Source organism: Musca autumnalis, unplaced genomic scaffold (genome assembly GCF_047663935.1).
Source record: "Musca autumnalis isolate F117 unplaced genomic scaffold, ASM4766393v1 scaffold_2, whole genome shotgun sequence".
Lineage (NCBI taxonomy): Eukaryota > Metazoa > Arthropoda > Insecta > Diptera > Muscidae > Musca > Musca autumnalis.
Window position 1 is genome coordinate 268,333,871 of NW_027411755.1, and position 21,437 is coordinate 268,355,307.

General features: G+C 32.7%; 2 protein-coding genes across 5 annotated transcripts in view; both read left to right on the top strand.

Moving 5' to 3' along the window:
• Positions 1-12,531, top strand: part of Mad (mothers against decapentaplegic homolog 1) — a 30,973-nt gene extending 18,442 nt beyond the window's left edge. Inside the window, exons 1-5 of one of the 4 annotated variants that reach the window (XM_073964952.1) lie at positions 3,395-3,901; positions 3,963-4,017; positions 9,543-9,868; positions 9,927-10,623; positions 10,705-12,531. In XM_073964952.1, coding sequence (XP_073821053.1) covers positions 4,014-4,017; positions 9,543-9,868; positions 9,927-10,623; positions 10,705-11,111 — 1,434 coding nt within the window. In that variant the 5' untranslated portion in view covers positions 3,395-3,901; positions 3,963-4,013 and the 3' untranslated portion in view covers positions 11,112-12,531. Of the gene's footprint in view, positions 1-3,299; positions 4,018-9,542; positions 9,869-9,926; positions 10,624-10,704 lie in introns of those variants that run through there. The other 3 variants (XM_073964951.1, XM_073964954.1, XM_073964953.1) reach the window with 3 other exon arrangements.
• Positions 12,532-15,766: 3,235 nt separating this feature from the next.
• On the top strand, positions 15,767-16,509 carry ND-B14.5B (NADH dehydrogenase (ubiquinone) B14.5 B subunit). The gene is made up of 3 exons (XM_073966450.1): positions 15,767-15,992; positions 16,078-16,221; positions 16,283-16,509. Exons 1-3 carry the CDS (start codon positions 15,833-15,835, stop codon positions 16,330-16,332), a joined length of 354 nt encoding a protein of 117 aa, XP_073822551.1. The 5' UTR covers positions 15,767-15,832; the 3' UTR covers positions 16,333-16,509.
• The last annotated feature ends 4,928 nt before the right edge of the window (positions 16,510-21,437 follow it).

The following is a 21,437-nucleotide window of genomic DNA, read 5'->3' on the forward strand; positions in this document are numbered from 1 at the left end:
TCTCAATTGCTAACTTACATAGATACATAGATGGATTTCAACATTTTCTTGTTCATTGCTATCATACGACTGGGGCTGTTCCATCTCTATCCTATTTTTGCATATTGTTGTATTCTTGATTTTTCTCCCTTTTGTTTCCATTAAACAAGTCATTTACACTTACGATTTTAAATAAGCGAATGAATAGAGCATGAGCATTTTTGGTTATTGTTTATTATTCAAATTTGTTCATTTCGTTTTCATTTATAAGGCATTTGTTGGTTGCGGGCGGCGCCCAAACCATACCATAATTTTGAAATGTTGTTATTGTTTCGAAGGCACTACAACTTAAAAAACGATTTGCTGGAGTTTTTGGTCTGCTGTTGCCATTTGCTGTTGGTTTTGCAGGATGGTACGTGACATATCGACAATTTTGTTTACATGCAAATTAGTCGATCGCTTTTGTTGTTGGACGACACCATCAAATATTTATAAATTTGTTGGTTCGGTATTGGCGACCATTTGATGTGCTTACACCAACAAACCTAGAAAATTTTCGCAGGATTTAATATAGTGAAAGGTAAATAAAAAGGAGTTGCTGTTGGTGTAAATTTTCTCATTTGTGGAGTGGTTTCATTGAAACTTTAAGGAATTCTTAGGTATATTTAGATTAGAGCTTTTTGCTGGATTAATTTTCTTTATGAGGATTTATTTGACGTATATGCAAAGGAAATAGCATTTGAAATCCAATGGAGTCATTAAATCTAGTTATGTGTAAACGTACTATTAGTCCCGTGCCACACTGGAGTAGTTTCATGAAAGAAGTTTCATTAAAATATGCCTTAATAGGATTGAGTTCTATACTATAGTAAATTTATGAAATTTCAGCATATGGGAACTCGATCTAAGAATGCATATTTTAATGGAATTTCTTTCATGAAACTACTGAGTCCCTCATTACACCAACTTCATGATATTACTCTAGTCTGGAACTCGACTTAGGGGCCCTTGATTTCATGACATTGTTCAGTTAAAACCTTAGCCATAGCAAGGCTATGATATTTTCAATATTAAGTATAACATAAATAGGACAGCGGTCATATAATTAGCACCCCAAATTCGGATCAAAATGTTATCGTTCAGTTACAAAATTAGCGACTTTTAAAGGATGTGCTAACTATGTGAACTTTTTATTTTGAACATTATTAAGATATATCAATGTGAATATACTTATATAAAAACGTAATAAAAAACAAGTACAGCTTTACTTACAAGAAAAAGGCAAAATAAATTAAGCTTGAGGGATGTGTTAAAAATTGTGCCGTGACATAACTCCCAACGGACATAACTCCCAAATCATTATTGTTCTTTTTGACAATTTAAATTAAATAATTTAGTTTTCATGTCGGGATTTAAGGCTTACAACTATGAATAGATAAAAAATCCGACTTCGCGTACAAAATCTTTTTGTCCTTTTAAACATTATACGATGAAGTAGACGACCGGTTTGCGACTTTTTAACGACAGTCGATATTGTTATTTTTTCGAGAAATTCGTTTTAACAACATAATTAACAACCTTGGAATTCTGTAACAAATTTTAACAACTTTTGTTAAAAATATCGTTGTAGAAACAACGCCAAAATTGTCGTAGTTTAAAAATCGACAAACATGTTCAATGTTGGATTTACCTTTGGTTTGTGTGTATGTTTTGTTTATGAATACATTCAAAATTTAAAGCATTTGAAAGTTTATTGTCAATTTGTCTACAATTTTACAGAATAGCACAATCGTTACTGCAAACAATTTTTAGTGTCGACAACGTTGTCTATTGTCGGAATATGCCTACTGGGTTTGAAGCTTCAACCCTTGTTCAGATGCAAACACCGGTAACCCTTGTTCAGATGCAAACACCGGTAACGCGTGCAAAATTGTTCTTCCAAATCTTTATGGTGTTACGTCAGTAATTTATTTGGAAGTCATGTCCGAGTTCAAGTCCCAAAATCATTTTGGAAATATGTCCGAGCATCGTAATAATTAACCGAATCTGTATGTTTTTATATTATTATATTCATGGAAACTCATTCCATACATCTTATATTACTTTGAAAACGGTTATTTTTAATTGAAGTCATGATGAATGCGAAACATCGATAAGGATCCTTAATTCAAATATCGAATAACTTTCTTCAATATACATACATATCTGATAATCTAGTGCAGAGGCGACAAAGAAGAGCGAGCTCTATTAATGTGGAACTAATATAACTAGGGCGAAGCGGTTGCGTTAATTTCTTATGTATATTGTATAATGGAACAAATATTTTGTATGTTCCAATACTGCAAGAAAAATTTAGACTATTTTTCCGATATCGTAAAAGAAAAATTGTTATCGTAGTAAAAATTTGTAAATTCTTGACGATTCTGGAACAGAGCAATCAATTGTGATAAGTTAATTAACACAAATTGTATGTTTTACTCAATAAATTAAAAAATAATATAAAATTATAAAATAACAAGTCTAAAACACAGCTTGAAAAATGTGCAAATAGTCAATATTGAATTTCTACATCTGAAACACTCATACTTCGTAATACGAAATATGTATTTTAGAAACCAAATCGTCGTTCCCCAGTATTTCCTCTTCCAACTACAAACGCTGTTTGGAATATTGTGAAAACACAGTTCCACGTGCTAACTTAACAGCTCCGCTTAAAGTATAATTGTGCTGAGATTGATTTTACAAAAAATGTCAGTTGAATGTGCTAAGAAGCTATGTGTGTGTTTTGTAGAAGGGCACAATATTTTGTTTTATTCAGTCTTTTGCTTATAACGTGAGTGTGTTTTTTTATGAGTATGTGGTTAAATAGGGATATCGATCCAAAAATATTCCATTTGAACCCACCCTAAGCTAATGTTGTCAGGGTATTATTTACGATATTTCAAAATTTGTCAATTATTTAAGCCATATATATAACAATTTAGCTTTGAATTATACTATATTTCAAAAATTCGGATGTTTTTATTTTCATAGAATCGAAATACCTGCTTTGAATGTCGTACCTATCCTAAACCAACCAATGTTCTTACTCTCCTGTTGCATTTTCAATTATTTTCCGTATTTTTTTCTTTTTTTTGTTTGAGTGCATCATTGAACGCAGCGACGTCTACCAGTCGCATTCTAACCGACACACATACACATAAAAACAGTCAGTAGCTTCTACTTAGCTAGCTATATAGCCTATAGCTGCGCTATGCAACTAGTTTGTTGTTTGGATGGCTAGCTAGCTAGCAAGCAACTAAACACTATTCAATCAGTCAATCAATCTTGAAAACCATGCATACAATGACGACGCCGTCGACGGCTCCTTCGTGGGTTTACTTGGTTGGGTATGGTTCGCACATTTTCCAATGCCAGTTGGCTTTTACATCGTCTATTGTTTACAACGTCTCCAGTCGTCGAGCGCATGGTTTAGCGATTTTTCGTTCTTTGTTATGATAATTTATACAAACATCTTGTACTTACCTAGCTATTCAATTATTTATCTAACTATTCGCCATATACAAACCGAGTCGGTGACCAAGTAAACTACACGAGACCAAGTGATCTAATTATTAATGCTCGCGACGAAGAGAGAAAAGAGTACAAGTTATATTAGTACCCAGTGTTATAAATAGGGTAGTTTAGTTGAAGGATTGATAGAGTGACCTACGTTTATCCACCTAAGATTTTTAAAATGAAAATAATTATTTTTGTACATAAAATTAATATTTCAATACAAATAGAAAACGATACATAACATAATGGAGTAATAAATGCATAAAGTTGCTGTGGTTGAACAGTGATTCAGTTAACCAAAGCTTTGTTTACTGCTCCGAATTGGCGCTGATCTTTGGATTAAATTGTTGCTGTCACAGAGGAGGTCTGAAATTTTTAAAGTTATATTGAAGTATCGCTTCTTTATAATCGGCCTGTTTATTCAGATCAATCGAACTGATTATTTTTGGATTTGGATCAACTTTATTTTCGCCAACATGTGTATGTTTTATTTTTTATAACTTGAATATTCCCCTTTGCATTATATTTTTGTTGTACATTAGAAGGGGTTGTATATTTAGTCGATTTTCATGGTAAATTGTAAACAACGACGCTGATTATATTTATATTATTTACACTCCATTATTATAAGTTTCTTTTGATGTTTTTTGGATTTATCGAACAGATTCATAGCCTTCTGGGTATCTTAATGTTTAAAGGGACCATTAAATTTGGAAGTAGAACTTCATAGCATTACATCTTAATGTGAAATTTATAATTTTAAAGGCTCCGAATTGATATATTTTAAGCTCCAGCCTATATCATAAGGAAACTTTTAATAATGGCCCATACCCCCCGTTATTATAAGTCTTGTTTTGTTAAAATTTAGGTTTTACAAACAGATTTATAGAGTTCCGGTTAACTTAAAGTAAAGAGTGATCAATAAATTTCTTGACATTAACTTTTAATGTAAAACCTATATTTTTAATGCGTCCAAATTGGTTTATTTTGCGTTTTCAAATTCATCCAATAGTAGAAGAAAGTATATATTATAATGGCCCATAGAGTTATAACTCGTAACACCTCAGTACGATTTCTAGAAAATTCCATTGACATTATAACTGGGTTTGTACTCAACTTTACGATAAGAATTTTAGGGGAGGGTATCTCTGTTCAGGTAATGATCATTATAAAATATTTCAAAGTATAGAAAGATTGTCTACATTGTTAATGTGAATTTTTAAAATTGCTATTTATGATATGTTTTTAAAGGTTATTTTTGGACTATAACTATCGAAATTCCCTACGAAAATCTTCAGGCCAATGTACGTTTATATTCCTCATAGAAGGACTGGTATTTAGCGTGGGATTTTTGTAATATAACAATTTAAGCGCGTACACCAGAAACTATTTCCCCATTATCCCTACCTACCTATTATTTGGTATAACTACTACAGGTAGGTTGTACGAATGTATTAACTAAAATTATGTCATTAAGTAAGAAAGTGCAACAGAGCATTACCCACATTATTCCTTCTATCAACAGAAACATTCGTACCCTTTTCACACTATTTGTGCGATCATCGATCTCATGATTTTCTTATACATTAGTTCCTTCTTGTGCGAGGAACTAGGAGTTCTGCTATACACGTTTCTACACACTTAATTTTCTTTACTTAACGATAGACATCAGAATTTCAATAAGTAAGAATTCTGTATACATTTATATGCTGTAACTTGTTATTTTAAAATACATATGGGACAGTTCTGAGTTGGAAATAACAATCAGCCACAATGTGCCTGGCAATCATTGCAAACTCACTTGTTGCCATTACATATTATACATATTGACTAGTTTTAAAACAAGTAATATACAGGCAATTGCCACTTTCAGTAAAAGCGGTTGTTACATGTCGTTTATGTAAATATAAAAACACACAACCACAATTACTTTTGTTTTTCGATATTTGTTTTGTACAGAGCGCCGTACGAGCGGAAGTGCTTTAAATTCTGTGGTTTGTTGTTGTATTTATTTATATGCATATAGTTTTTTATTTATCAAACAATCATCGCCTCTTCATCCACCAACCTCACGAGGAGCCAATCAACAATCAAGGGTTTTATGATTGATTAATTTAATAATGCGCGCATGCTCGCCTGCATTTTAAACGAAGATAGTTCTTTAATAAAAATCGTTCTAGACAATATTTCTATGCGTCTGAATTTCGTATGAACAGAAAAAATATGTACTTTGTAAATAAATAATGTGTACATAGATTAACAAATGTGTACTGTTAATATATTTATGTGATGTACCTGTATCATACGCGATTAAAACAGATGAGAAATGAAATTACACCAAGACCTCGCTTTGCGTCGTTAATGTGTTCCAAAAAAATGGCGACTCAAAATGAAACGACGCAAAACGAATTTAGATTTTCTGGAAAACCATGTAAAGTTTGAAGATCGGTTCCAGGGTTAAGAAAGTTTTACATTTTAATAAAAGAACTAAAAATGTGAACATTTAAATATCAGAAATAATAATATAAAATTGTTCTATAAACATACAAATACACAAAAAAACATTTTTAACGATATGGCCTGTTACAAAACTGCAAGTATATACTAAATATTACTATTTTTTTGATATCATAAAGGAGAAATTGTTATGGTAGTAAAAATTTGTAGATTCTCGCAGGTTCTGGGGCAGAGAAAAATAAAATAATATAGTCAATCCATTTGTGACAGTCGCCATTCTTTCACATCACATTTGAATACTTTTCTTGTAGAAATTTACATTTTTCGTTGCTGCAAATATAAGTTTCTGTAAGGAACTCTTAAAAATCATTTCACAGAATCTTTTTTAAACTACCTCCGAGCTACGCCAATAAAATGCATCACTTTGAAAATATGATTGGGGTTACATTTCGTTCTTTAAAGATTTATATTGAGTGGTCACTGTAACCGATAGAGCCAACCACCATCCATGCCAAGAACGTAATTAGTTTCAGTTTTGAAATCTCCAGTTTCCAACCCAAAACATCGCAACATCTAATATCTAACGACGCACAGTGCAAATTGGTATTAATTGGGCAACGACGCAACTTCGAAAAGAACTCAAAGTGATACAACGCATAGCGGGGTCTTGGTGTACATATATTATAAATAAAGATCAAAACTTAAAGCATTGATTATTGGTTTTTCTTATAACGTGGGAAGTAATAAAGTAATTTCTTGAGTTTAAGGTAGTCCTGTTAGATTCTAGTTCGTTTTTCTTTACTATCAAGTTCAATGGACTCCGGTCGCTTTTATGAACAAATTGTTTGTATAAAATCACTCTACGTAAACGAAATATGAACTGCTAGATTTAACAATTCGAATTGACGAAGTGTAATGCGGCATTCTATCCTTGTGCGGATTACAATTTGCAGTAATTTATATTTTTGATTTCGCATTGGGACATATAATGCGAAATCAAAAATATAAATTACTGCAAATTGTAATCCGCACAAGGATAGAAGGAAGGCCTGCTAGAGGTAGAAAGGAGACAACATGGATCGATAACATCACAGAATGGACTGGCATCCGAGACATTACAATCCTATTGTTTAAGGCTAGAGATAGAGAGGCATTTGCAGATATACTAAGCAATCTATAAACAAAAAAATATTACAAATATTGTATCCATATGTATTTATAAAAAAAATATTTGTATTGTATTGGTCGCTAACATTCGGAAAACGAATTAGCAAATAAAGAAGAAGAATGCGGCATTGAGCACCTTCACCCTTGATTATCAGCTGAGAGTTCACATGTCAGTAAATACTGGCATCATTTGTAGTCATGGAGTTATATTAGGATGCTTATATACAGTTTGTCAAGTAATTGTTTTCGAACCAAGAAAACTAAAATTTTTCTATATTAATTTATGAAAAAGGACTAATAATTGTGATAAAAATTTCGGGTTTTTTGCAAAAATAGTTGGTCGATTTATTTAAGACAAGATAGGATGTATAAATAAAAATTTAGCCCACATAGTCTAGCAAAAAATCACAACAACAAATAACTACATGTAATGCAAATTGTCAAATAAATGTCTTCGAAATGTTGTGAAGTTCCGAAATATCCCTTATTTTCGGTAACTACTTTCAAATCATGACATTTTATGAATTTTGTTCTTAACTGAACTGAACTTCTAACAAGTATCAACAATATTAGGCATTGAATATCCCTACTAGGAGTGTTACCATATGGACCGAGGAAGTACCAGGTCATATTACATGTAGACAGGGTCAACGGCGATAAACTGTAGGTCCTATATCATTGAGCTAATATGAATCGGGGTGCACTCATTGATATGAGAGAAGTCTCCCTTATGGGATGTTGAAGCCAACGTGTTCCTTCTGTTTTCTCTCGATTTGTGAGTAAACCATACTTTTTGCGATTTTGCTGTCGAAGTAAAAGTAGAATCAAACAAAATTATGATAATCTCATTTATGTATAAATTTTTAAAGTTTGATCTGCGTCCATCATTAAATGAATCTAACAAAACTAAATACTTTAGGTGGATGCCGCAAAAAAATCCAACATCGATTTTTTTCCCTTTGAGTTAAAACCAGTCTAGTGTGCACATATCGACGCCTCCAAACAATAGTATGCTAAGTCGACTTAGCATGTTTTCAAGTTCTTTACATTTTTATATTTAACGTCCTTTAACTTAAATTCTGTCTAATTTTGGTAATGATCGGTCAATCCGAACAGAAGTTATAAACAAATATTGACTTAGCATAGTACTGAAGTTCAAAAAAATTTCCAAACTTTGAGAGCTTCTCCTGCAAAACTCACTTTTTGTTGTTGTTGTTGTAGCAGCATATAATGCTGGGTTGGCAGCCGCTGGCCGAAACACTTTTGGTTTCGGGTCAATCCGGTACGTAAGAACCCGCTGCCGTGGGATTGAAACTCACTTTTTAGACTGAGCATACTATTATTTGGAGGTGTCGATATATACGGTGAGTCAATTAAGTATTTTGCCTTTTCAAAAAATTTAAACATTGTAATAAATTCGTATAAAAACAATAAATTTCTCTAAGTGCCGGGAGCAAGCACTGTTCGTATTATGAAGTTATTGTTAATAAATATTTACAGGAACATCATATGTCTGTGTCAGCAAGTTGCATACTCTTTAAATTATGATATTAAAATAATACGCAATAGTTTTAAGAATTCTAATCAATGATTGTTTTAAATACCTTATTATTGAAAACAAAAAAGTCTCAATAAATCTAAAATCGTATAAAAACATCAAGTTAGAGGTAAAAAAGTGGAATATTTTGCATGTGATTTGTTTATAGATAGTTTAAGAACCAATATCTACAATTACCGGTGCGAAAGGCTTAATGGTTTCCTAGATATTGACAAAAATCTGTAACAACACAAACAATTTACCTCAAACAAGTATTTTGTCTTTTACATATTTTTTGAGAATATGAAATTTTTGTTACACGCTAAAGTTTTTTATAGTAACCGTTGGGATTATCGCATTCTGCAACCGCTTTGGCACCAGTTCCACCATCTTGCGACATGTTTTCGCTGTTATTTTCTCCAATTTTCCTACAATAATTTCTCCGGCAATATGATACTTTTTTGGTCATTACCGACATTAACCTCTAAGAAAATCGTTGAAAAATGACTCCCCTCTAACATAAAATAATAACAAATGCGTTAAAAATAAGCAATAAGCTAAGATGCAACACAAATAGTGAAAGAAATAACAATTTGGAACGGTTAAAATCAAGATCAGAGGCAAACAATAATTTAAAAAATTTCGAAGATCCTCCTGGCCGTTTCCAAAAATTAATCGGGTCTTCAATATTGACATCGGAACCAACGTATTGGATGAAAGTGTCCACAAATTACAGAGATAAAAAACCGTTTGGATTAAAAAAAAAACAAAAACCAGAGATATATCTTTCTTTCCATCCCCCCAATGATTCGGCTGCCATAAATAAGAGTATCCTTCTTTTTAGATTATTCAACTTCCACAAATTATACCGATTTTCGGACAAACAACACATTACCGAGGATGGATACCGATGATGTTGAATCAACTTCAAGCAGTGCAATGTCCAAAATTGGAGCTTTATTCACGTTTACTTCTCCGGCGGTAAAAAAGTTGCTGGGATGGAAACAAGGAGACGAAGAAGAAAAATGGGCAGAAAAAGCCGTTGACAGTTTGGTTAAAAAACTTAAAAAAAGACAAGGAGCCATAGAGGAATTGGAACGGGCTTTATCATGTCCAGGACAACCATCCAAATGTGTAACTATACCAAGATCATTGGACGGGCGTCTACAGGTTTGTTGTGTGGTAAAAAACCTTGAAATTGATAATATTGTTATGTTTTCATTCGCAGGTATCACATCGTAAGGGCTTGCCGCATGTTATATATTGTCGTGTTTGGCGTTGGCCTGATCTACAATCACATCACGAACTGAAACCATTAGAGATTTGTCAATATCCATTCTCGGCTAAACAAAAGGAAGTGTGCATTAACCCCTATCACTATAAAAGGGTGGAGAGTCCAGTATTGCCACCTGTGTTAGTTCCACGGCACTCCGAGTTTGCTCCAGGTCATTCTATGCTGCAGTTTAATCAAATGGGAGAGTCTACTATGCCACACAATGTAAGCTATTCAACTGCGGGCTTCAATAATCACCTTAGTCCCAACAGTCCGCCTATGACATCAGTTGGTAGTCCAAGTTCTGTAAATTCGAATCCCAACTCGCCCTACAGTAGCATGGCAGAGACACCGCCGCCTGCCTACAGTCCGTCAGAAGATGGTAACTCAAACAATCCAAACGATGGTACACAAATGATTGATGCTCCTATGGGAGATGTTGCCCAAGTTAGCTACCAAGAGCCAGCATTCTGGGCTTCGATTGCTTATTACGAATTGAACTGTCGCGTAGGTGAAGTATTTCATTGCAATAATAATTCGGTGATTGTTGATGGTTTTACAAATCCTTCGAACAACTCGGATCGTTGCTGTTTGGGTCAACTGAGCAATGTCAACCGTAACAGTACAATAGAGAACACACGGCGTCATATAGGTAGGAAGTACATATAGTATATGCCAAACAACCAAATAAACTATTGGAATTGCAAATTCTTTTTTTTTTTTCAAATTTCAGGTAAAGGTGTTCATCTCTACTATGTTACGGGTGAAGTTTATGCTGAGTGTCTTTCCGATTCGGCTATATTTGTGCAATCACGTAATTGTAATTATCATCACGGCTTCCATCCAAGCACTGTTTGTAAAATACCACCTGGTTGTTCTTTGAAAATTTTTAACAATCAAGAATTTGCTCAACTCCTATCCCAATCGGTGAACAACGGTTTCGAAGCTGTTTATGAGCTAACAAAAATGTGTACAATACGTATGAGTTTTGTGAAGGGCTGGGGTGCTGAATATCATCGACAGGATGTTACATCCACGCCATGCTGGATTGAAATACATTTGCATGGGCCACTACAGTGGTTGGACAAAGTTCTCACGCAAATGGGTTCACCCCACAACGCTATCAGTTCGGTGTCATAAAATACCGCTCGCAACAGATATCGTTTCATTATTTCTTAGTAAATAGAGTTAGTATAAGTTTTAAGAGTAAACAAACGAATGACGAATTAAGTTCAAAATGACACACACCAACCACACATAAACATAAGAAAAATAACAGAAAAAAGCAGCTGAAAAGACCATCAATTTATTTTTTTGAGGGATTTTACATCTTGTTCTTACCTGTTCTTCATTTTTCATTTTCAATTTTATCTTCTGTAGACGGACGGACTATTGTAGATTTTGAGTTGTGACAAGACCAGCCTTGTTTGTGATTATCTAAATACTTTTAATTTCCCTTAATTATACAACTCCCTATATAGGATGTGTGTAGCAAGTACTGCAAGTATTTTACTTTAAAATGTGGATGATGAATACCACTATGTTTGCAAAACATTTTCTGCCTATGCTTTATTATACACATTTTTATTATATGACTCTCATGTGCCTTTTTTGTAGAATTGTAGTTAGAAATGATTCTTATTTTCTCTCATTTTTATTGCAATAGGGTTACGTAGATATTTTCGCGGTTCCAAATAATATAATTTTACAATTATTAAATATTTGATTGTGGGTTCTTGCAGTACGATGAAATATACAATTTTATTGCTTTACTCTCAATATTTGGCATGGAGTAAAACATTTATGTTGACATTATTGCGTTTTCCTTGATGATGGCGATAGGTTAACACATTCATATTAACAACGTATCCATGTTACCCAACACTAATGATGATTGACCGTGCAAAAGCTATAATGATCTTCCTTTAGTTTTAAACTTTAAATTTTAATTGGTCTGATTTTTATGTTTTGAAACAATATTACATTTATTGAAAATAAATTAAGTAAACTTTATTTTTGTTTTAGTTTGGATTATTTGTGTTTACAACAAGGACGAAAATGCCGTAGGAAAAGTGTTTTTTTATTCATATACTGAAATCAAAACACAGAAAACCTTCGTTTTTTATGAAAAAATTGTATGCAAACCTAATTTTGACGATGGCTATAGCAAAATAAGACATATATTCAATAAGTACGTATTAATTCATGCCTCGATTTTCATTTATTATACCAATTAAACGTGCCTAAACAGTTTCTTGCTTTACACCGAACTTTTACAATACAATGCTATAAACAAATTTTGAGATGTCTAAATAATCAAGATAAATAAAAGAATATATATTGCTTCAAATTTGCGGATACCTCTATAGTTGTAGTTCGATCCATGCTGATAAAAACTGAGAAAATTGCCTTAATCAAATGTTAATGTACAATATATTATATTTTAAGTCAATAGAAGTATACATTTTTTTGCCGTAAAACAAGTGTCTTATGCTTCATCTACCAACCGATATGTGCTTTTTATGCTTCTTTACAATAAACACAACTTACTGAAAAGAAATTGAGTATTTGGTTTTATGATAAAGTGGTGTAGGTTTGAAAAATCTGTTTGAACAAATTTTATAGACGGAACGTACAAAAATACACTTTTCTACCACAACAACGCTCTCTGAGCGTCCGTATTACCCAAATACTTTATGATCAAATTTAATGAAAAAAACGCGATGAAAACATTCCTTTTAATTCGTAGAAACAAATAATCTTCTCTACAAAAAATAGATTTTTGGTCTGCCCGTAAGTTTTTTAACTCTCTCCGTTAAGTTGAAACGACAGAAAGACAAAACTCACGGGGAATTTTATTTCAGAATAAGGCTGTATATCGTCACCATAAATGCCCGAAGACGTAACCGACATGAAAATCGAAATTCGTTTTTTGACCTAATCTGATACATAAAGCTAAAATGCCTGCTCTGGCAAAATTTCAGGCTTCTACGTTCAAATACAACGATCCTCTTCAAGAAATGGCATTTCGGAAAATGGGATAATATTGCAGATTTTGTTGTAATGGAGGATCTCAAAACTAAGCAATTCAGCGGTTTTGGTTTCACTACTTATTCCCCTTCGTATATGATCGATAATATCCCATATACTCGCCTTCATAAGATTAATATTCCGTAAAACAGGTTTTAATTTTATAACGTTTTTTGCTTCTCCTGTAAAGTTTTTGTTTTGTGGGTTACGTCTTTGGGCATTTATGGTGACGATATGTTAATGTTAAAGGTATATTACACAAAGAAAACGCCGTCGTAAAGATACTTCGGGGTCGATTATGGATGGCAACTCAACTCCAGTTGCGTTGCCGACAGCAAATTTAGGGGCGATTATGGATAGCAACCCAACTCCAGTTGTGTTGCCGACAGCAAATTCAATAATAGAAATTTCCATTTCCGCATTGAAATTTCATACTTTTTACAATTAAATTAATAGCTTAAAGTTTAAAACACTGATATTGAATGAATTTGACTAAAATTTGTGTCGTTTCACTTATTTTAATTGTATGATTTTCTCTTCTGGCAACACAACTACAGTTGAGTTGCAATCCATAATTGACCCCTTAGTAATAGAAGATTCCATTTATGTATTGAAATTCATACCTTTTTACAACTAAACGAAAAGCCAAAGACTCAAAACACTGATATTGAATGAATTTGACAAAAATTTCTGTCGTTTCACTTATTTTTGTGTGATTTTCTCTCCTGGAAACGCAACTTCAGCTGAGTTGCCATCCACAATCGACCCCTTCATCAACTACATTACAACAATGGATTTATTTTTATTTTGTATTTGGTTATATTTCTAACAATTGTTCGAGTTACCACCATTTTGTTCAAAACTTATCCCGTTTAATTGAAAATATAGGCGGCAGTTGACAACATAAAAAGCGAGCAATTCGAAATACTACTCTTTTGTTGAAAAAAATCGAGAACTAGAAATAAGTCTATTTTGTAGATACATCGAAGTTACTCTGAAGACATGAAGAGTGACAAAGGCATTTTTTACGAAAGAGTAGACAAAACTACGGGAAATTTTTACAGTATGTGGAGTTGAGTATTATGTATTTGTTAGTGAAAAGTTATTTTTTTTTATTGTTGGTTATTTAGTTCGACCTTTATTTTAATTATTCTAAATTGATTAAATAAAACCGAGCTCATGGCACAATTACCCAGGTAGTGGCATCGTATAATTTTGAATATGTTATGTCAAAACTTTCTTTATGTTGTTGGATAAATTACAACCACAAATACACAGGTAGCCGCATCGGCAATTGTTGGTAACATAAGGTGTCAAAATTTGACATCAATTCAATGCAGTTGACACATTATGTTACCATCAGCTGGCATGATAATGCTACCTGAATTATTGTACCATGATTACAACAAAAATAATTTTTTATAAAGAAATTTGACTTTTCATATTCGATCAGCTGGTGCATGATACAATAAGAAGGTAACATTATCAGCCCAGCTGAAGCCCAGCTGATGGTAACATAATGTGTCAATTGCATTGAATTTATGTCAAATTTTGACATCTTATGTAACCAAAAACGGCAGTTGCTGCTACCTTCTTAGTGTATCATGAGCTGGTGTGATACCACTACCTGGTAGTTCTGTCATGACCGAGCTCCAAGGTCATTGTTTTTTGTTTTTATTTATTATATTATTCAAATAAATAATCAATAAAATAATAAACAAAAACAATAAACATCAATGACCTCGAGCTCGGTTTTATTTAATCAATTTAGAAAAGTGAAAATTTCAAAATTTTGTATTACTACCCTTTTGTTGAACAGGTGCGATATACATACAGAATGTAAAATTGTATTTGTTCAAATTTATATAGTATACGCTCGACGTTTTTCGGTAGCATTAGGAGCATTACTAGGCGTTTACACTAGACAGTTTATCTTCAAATACAACTCTGATTTACTAACACATACATACATTTGTCGTTTGGCTACCAGCTGTCCATCATTTTTTCACAGACAGCCGGGTATACAAAATTTTGACATTTTTTGTAAAAATGTGTGAGATAATAATTGAAATGAGTTGAAAACAAAAGAACATGAACATAAATAAAATATGTGAACGGAAAACAAAAGGAATTCGATGATTTTCATTTATAATTTTACAACTGTTTTTGCAGTTGTCTGGGCGCCTACGTCACAAAGGCAAGTTTTGGGATTTTGACAACCAATACATGAAGTCAACTGTCCTGTCATTTGTAAACGCAGGGTTAGGTCGACCCTCAAATACGAATAAATTATGCCATGTTCATATGCAAAAATTTGTGAGATAATAATTGAAATGTGTTGAAAACAAAAGAACATGAACAAAAACAAAATATGTGAACGGAAAACAAAAAGGAATCGGTGATTTTCATTCATAATTTTACAACAGTTGTCGGGACGCCTACGTCACACAAGCAATACGAATTTTGACTAACCAGCTGATTCAAGGCGAGTATGATATAGAGATGGCAAATTATCGATGTTTGCTGCATTCGATATTTTCGATAGCATGTATTTGTCATGGCTCTCTAAAATTGAGTGAATGATAGAGGAATAAATACAACAAAATCGTACTTCAAAAGATTGATTTTGCATTGAAATCATACCCTGTTCATATTTATTTCGTCCGTTTTTATTATGAGAATATGGCACTTCAAAATATATAAAATTAAAAAAAAGATGTTATCGATAGTAGTGTATCGATAATAATGTATCGATATGTTATTGATTGTTTGTCAGCTCTATTGTGGTTTTCGTGTGTGGTATTTTGGTTTTGTTTGTGAACTCGACGAAAATGTCCTCGGCCGTAATTGATCCATTGGAATTGCTTACCAACAAAGGGGATCGAAAACCAACTTTCCTAAGCACAATTTTCAATCCCCTAGCATGCACAGCTGCCGGATTTGGTTTGGCATGCATGTTAAATTGGGGTTTGCGTAGACCCATATTTTCCGGTATGTTTTAAAATGACGTAACATATCAATGAGAAATTAGGAAAAATATAAATTAATCACACTGTGTTTCAATATTTATTATTAGGTATTCAGAATCATGTTGGTTTTGCCGTTCTCGGTGGCATTGGTGGAACATATCTAGATAAAAAGCGCAACGATGATTTAGCTACCCGTGATGCTGTTCTAAGACACTATGTCGAATTACATCCAGAAGATTTCCCACCAATACGTGAGTTTAACTTACCGGTATACTAACAAAGTCATCATATTCTTTTACTTAAATATTTTAGAGAGGAAGAAGTTTGGCGAAGTCTTGGAACCATGGGTACCAATTCGTTAGTCGAGGTCTTGGCGCTTTGGAAATCACAACGCTATCAAAATCAATGCATTGGGTTGCCACTGTCACATCGTGGATGTAATTTGTAAATTTGGTTGCTTCGTGATATACATTGTAAATTAATTTGGTAAATTATAAATATGGATAATAAAACAACTGTTTAACTATAGGTACAAAATGGTTGCACTTCTTTTTTTTGCGCTTTTCTATAAATGTAATGTTATATTTGTGTTTCCAGTATCGTATATGTACATACGTTTGCGTTGATATCCTTCATGACAGGGAAATCTGCGACAATATGAAAAACGCTTTAAAATATATATGCCTAGAATAAATCCATAAAATTGAGACCTTTTGAGAACATACAGTTAGGCAAGAAAAGTATTGCAAAAACCAAAATTGTAGAAAATTCCATATTAATTGTTCGTTTATGGCAACAAATTATGTAAAAACTATACGGTTTTTTGTGCAAATCTCTTGATATAGGTCCTTAAAACAATATTGCGTCAAAATATGCAAAGGGTATTTGCGATTTCTGACAAATACGGTCAAAAATAAGAATTAACTACTATTTGGGGGTGACAATAAAAGTATTGCAAAAATTACCGAATCGATGGTTTCTTCGAGAATTACCAAAGGTGTGTTCCTTAATAAGCTGTCTATCCACTTTGGCCATTCATTGGAGCATTAATGAGCTTAGTTAAAACAAAAATTAAGGCTCGGTATGTTCAACTCTAGGGATACTGGTTCCCAATTTTTTAGTAAATCTTGATCCTTCGTTGGAGGATGTTTTTGGAGTTTTTTCTTAAATTGGACCCAAACATTTTATGAGGGTTGATATAAGGATGTTGGCCCGATGTATTTAAGAGTTTTGTGTTGTTATATTACATCGGCGATTTACACAAATAAGATTAACATGTCATTACCTGGTCTTTGGAATGGTGGTAGTTGACTTTGCTGGAGCTTTCGGGATCGATTTTTCTGACTTTCAGACTAATGACTATTAAATATTTCTTAATGGTGTCAGTGGGGATGTCTTCCTAATCATTAATATATCGGTGAACCCAATTTCGCATACTATTTTCCATGGGAAAGAATATATTACCCAAATATTCGGTATTCCAGCTTCTCCAGTAGCGGTTTAACTTCTACATTTGATGGTTTTTTGGTTTTTGCGCAATTTTTTGAATTAATTATGATAGCAGAGGATAATATCTATCCAATTAGTAAAAATTAAATCATATCAATACCATTGAGAGACGAAATAGTGCTCTGTCGTAGGTCGTTTCAAAATACTACACTGGTATCAATTTTTTCCATATACTTTCCAGAGGTATTTCGATGTTCTCAAAGCCAAAATCGGACTGTTTTGCATTGTTCCATTATCCTACAATACATATTTGGTTTGTTCCAGAACTGAAAGAATCTACTAATTTGTACTATTTTTTCCGATAACATAAAGGATAAAATGTTATCGTAGTAAAAAATAGTAGCTTTTTGCAGGTTCTGGAACAGAGCAATTGAGTCAAATATTCATTCTTGGCATACTTGCCTGTGGCCGATTCGTCATTGTTTATTGTTAATATAGTCCTATGCGTTTTTTACCTGTCTGAAGACCCTCCATGACCGCATTTTTTATCACTGAACTTTATTACATTCGATACTGTTAGTCTATTATTAGCCGCAAAAGTCATAAAAATGCATAATGACCGCAAAAATTTGCAAAAATTTTATAGCTTTATAGTACTGATTTTCCCGTTGCAATACTTTTATTGTCACCCCCAAGTAGTAGTTAATTCTTATTTTTGACCGTATTTGTTATAAATCGCAAATAACCTTTGCATATTTTGATGGAATATTGTTGTAAGGACCTATAGCAAGAGATTTGCACAAAAAAACATATAGTTTTTACATAATTTGTTGCCATAAATGAACAATTAATATGAAATTTTCTACAATTTTGGTTTTTGCAATACATTTCTTGCCTAACTGTAAGTGTCCAATTAAAGCCATCTTCGTCAATATGTAGCAACTAGATTTTAGGGAAAGTCTATTATCTTATTAGTGGCTACACCAAATGTTGAATACAATGAAAATAATGTTAAGTACGAAAAATATAAAAGGAATTGCCTGAAAATTGCAGGTACGAGCAATTTTTTTCCATTTCCATTCCCCATACATGTCTCTAATACAAACAGAGACTTGCCGCAAGTAAACTCGCCTAATGTAAATTGGGACTAGCTTTGTATAAATGCAAGAGGCAAGTTTAAAAGGGAACGAGAAAAATTGCCGCAAGTAAACTCGTCTAATGTAAATTGGGACATACATAACAAATAACGAATATACAGAAAAACAAAACAAGTTTATTTCTGAACCAAAACCGATTAAATTTAAAAAAGGACAATGAAAATGGGACAAAATCGATTAGTTGTCAAAGAGAACCGTACCTAAAATCTTCTGAGCAACATTTTTGTAGAATATTTCGATGCTGAAAAAACTCGTCTTATGGTACTTTCACTACGGTTCAAGAAATAAAGGACATGAAAGGCATTGAGTTAGAAGAATGAAATGTTCTACAAAAAGATTCACAAATCGATTTCACTGAAGACATGTCACCTCAAAACGAAGCTACAACAACGCCAAACAGAGATATGGAGCTATTTTCCCAAGTATTATAGGGAAAAAAATCAAAAACTTCATCGCGCGATATCTCAGAAACTTGACCTATGTCGAAAATTTCCTTTTGGGTTCATAGTATACTCATCAAGGGCTTTCATCTCCAAAAGAAATTTTCCACCCCCAGACTTTGAGTTCCATTTTGTGTCACAGTGTAGCCGCCGATGCTACATCTTAGCGTCTAAATTATATTTCGAAAAATATATACAAATTAAAAGATATGGTCTTGCTAAATATGAAAATCACATGTGGACAAACTGATTTTGATAATTACGCGATTTACACATATATAAAAATGCATATAAATTGAAACGGTTTATTTGGGCTCTATTTTCGTTTAAGAAGCCTAATGATTTATCTCAACAGCCCGATAATTTTCCTTAATGGGAAACCTTCTAAATGAATCTAGATAACGCAAAATTCGCAAATTTTCTTGGGAGTTTCAAGAAATATAAATGATGTACTCCTATAGATTTTTTCCAATATTTTCAACTCTAGAATGCATGTGAAAACTATTTCATTCAAACCAAAATTTATTTTCTGTTACCCAAATATGTGCTTATTTTTGCTATAACATCCAAACTATTATCTCGATCATTATAATTTTGGTCTCATTTGATTCCCCCTGAAGTTTTTTTAAAACTATTTTTTTTTGTAATTTTTGACGGGTAAATGGACCTGTGTTTTGTAAAAAAGTCGTATTACATTTAAAATGTTGTAAATTTTTGTAAATTCCGCGAATACTGAATAACATTTTACAAATATTATGCAATCTACTCACTGACGTCGCTTCGTGATAACTTTTTAGTGACAATTGTGCTCATTAAAATTATTAGCGGTTTAATAAAAATTATTTCTTAAAAGCAGAAGTAAAACCGCGATAACTTTTGTCCGCAAAAACCAAAAATTTGCTCGGGCATTTTTTCTAAATCTATGTTCCCAAAATCGTTGATTTAGCACGAAAAGAAAAATTTAAATTTTTTGGAAATGGAATATGAAAGAATTGACAACATTTCCAATATAAGCTTTATAAAGCCTTTACCTAATTAACTGCGTGTTGCGTGTGCGTTCAAAAATACAAAAACAAAATACATGTATTTGTTGTTGTTTTCAATTTGAAATACATGTATTTTGTTTTTGTATTTTTGAACGCACACGCAACACGCAGTTAATTAGGTTAAGGCTTAAAAGGAGGTATTTTTTGAAGCGTATGTGTACGAATTGTACTAAATTTGGTATTGCGTGTAGGAATAAAGCTGGAATTTTACTATTAGTGTACTAGAAGATCTAAAGGGTAATAAACAATAAGTGTACTAGAAGTACTAACTAGTACCAAACATTGAATCACTGATTGAAAGAATTTTTAATTCCACCGCTTTAAAATTTGTTATGGGATCACTGTTGGAATTTGATCAGAACGGTTATGAAAATTCCCACTTAAAATGTATGTAATGTATGACATGTTTCTACATGTAATACCATAGGCATTAGGTCAACAAGTAGGGTAAAACTGTAAAATTTTAGATAAGGTCCTGTATTTGAAAAAAAAAAATTATTAAATATTTTACCGTTGGTTTTATGTGAACACGAAGGGGTTTTCGGAGTAACATACTGAACTAAAATGCATGTTCCAGAACCTGCAAGAAGCTACTATTTTTTACTACGATAACAATTTTTCCTTATTGATATCGAAAAAATCAACTAAAATGCCCAATTTTTTGAAAATTCCAACTAAAGGGGTACGAGGAGTACTTAAATGAAATTAAATATCAATTAACAACAAAATTTTCATACTTCACTATTTCCATATCAAATATTGCTTATTCCCTTTCCACATACGAAGTAGCGGGCATTTTGCTAGTAGTAAATATTAAGTCTGTCTGGTTACGTTCCCAGCAAGAACTTTCTCAGAGAGTAAGGGGTTTTTATTCTCTTTTGCTAGAAAATTGTAAAAAGTATATATATATATATATATATATATATATATATGGGGCGGCTTCGCCACTGGGGCGCCTTCGCCAGCACCGATTTTCTTGATAATTATAACTGCTACAGAAATGCCGTTAAAGGAAAAATTGTGAGTTTAACGAAGATCTTTCATCTCCCAAAAATTGGCATTTCTATCAAATATATGATTGCTGATGCACGCGGTTTCATGTTTTTGGTGTATTGCGAAAAATATTTATGGTAGGTATATTTTGTGATATCTTGTATACCTTTTGTGATATCAAAATTATATTTTATATCGTTAATAGACAACTACTGAAGAATAGAAATCCAAATATTTTGAATGATAAAAGCAATTATAAATGTCAATATATTCATATTATGAACTATGTAGGGGGTGGGGCGGCTACGCCATGATAGGGGTGTTGTGGGTTAATGTGAGAAATATGTCAGGTTTAACTTAAATTGTTTATGCTTTTGATATA

Coding starts and splice junctions, on each gene's coding strand:
- ND-B14.5B (XM_073966450.1), top strand. CDS start 15,833: ATGTCCTCGGCCGTAATTGATCCATTGGAATTGCTTACCAACAAAGGG. Junction 15,993..16,077: donor GCGTAGACCCATATTTTCCG/GTATGTTTTAAA, acceptor ATTTATTATTAG/GTATTCAGAATCATGTTGGT. Junction 16,222..16,282: donor AGAAGATTTCCCACCAATAC/GTGAGTTTAACT, acceptor TAAATATTTTAG/AGAGGAAGAAGTTTGGCGAA.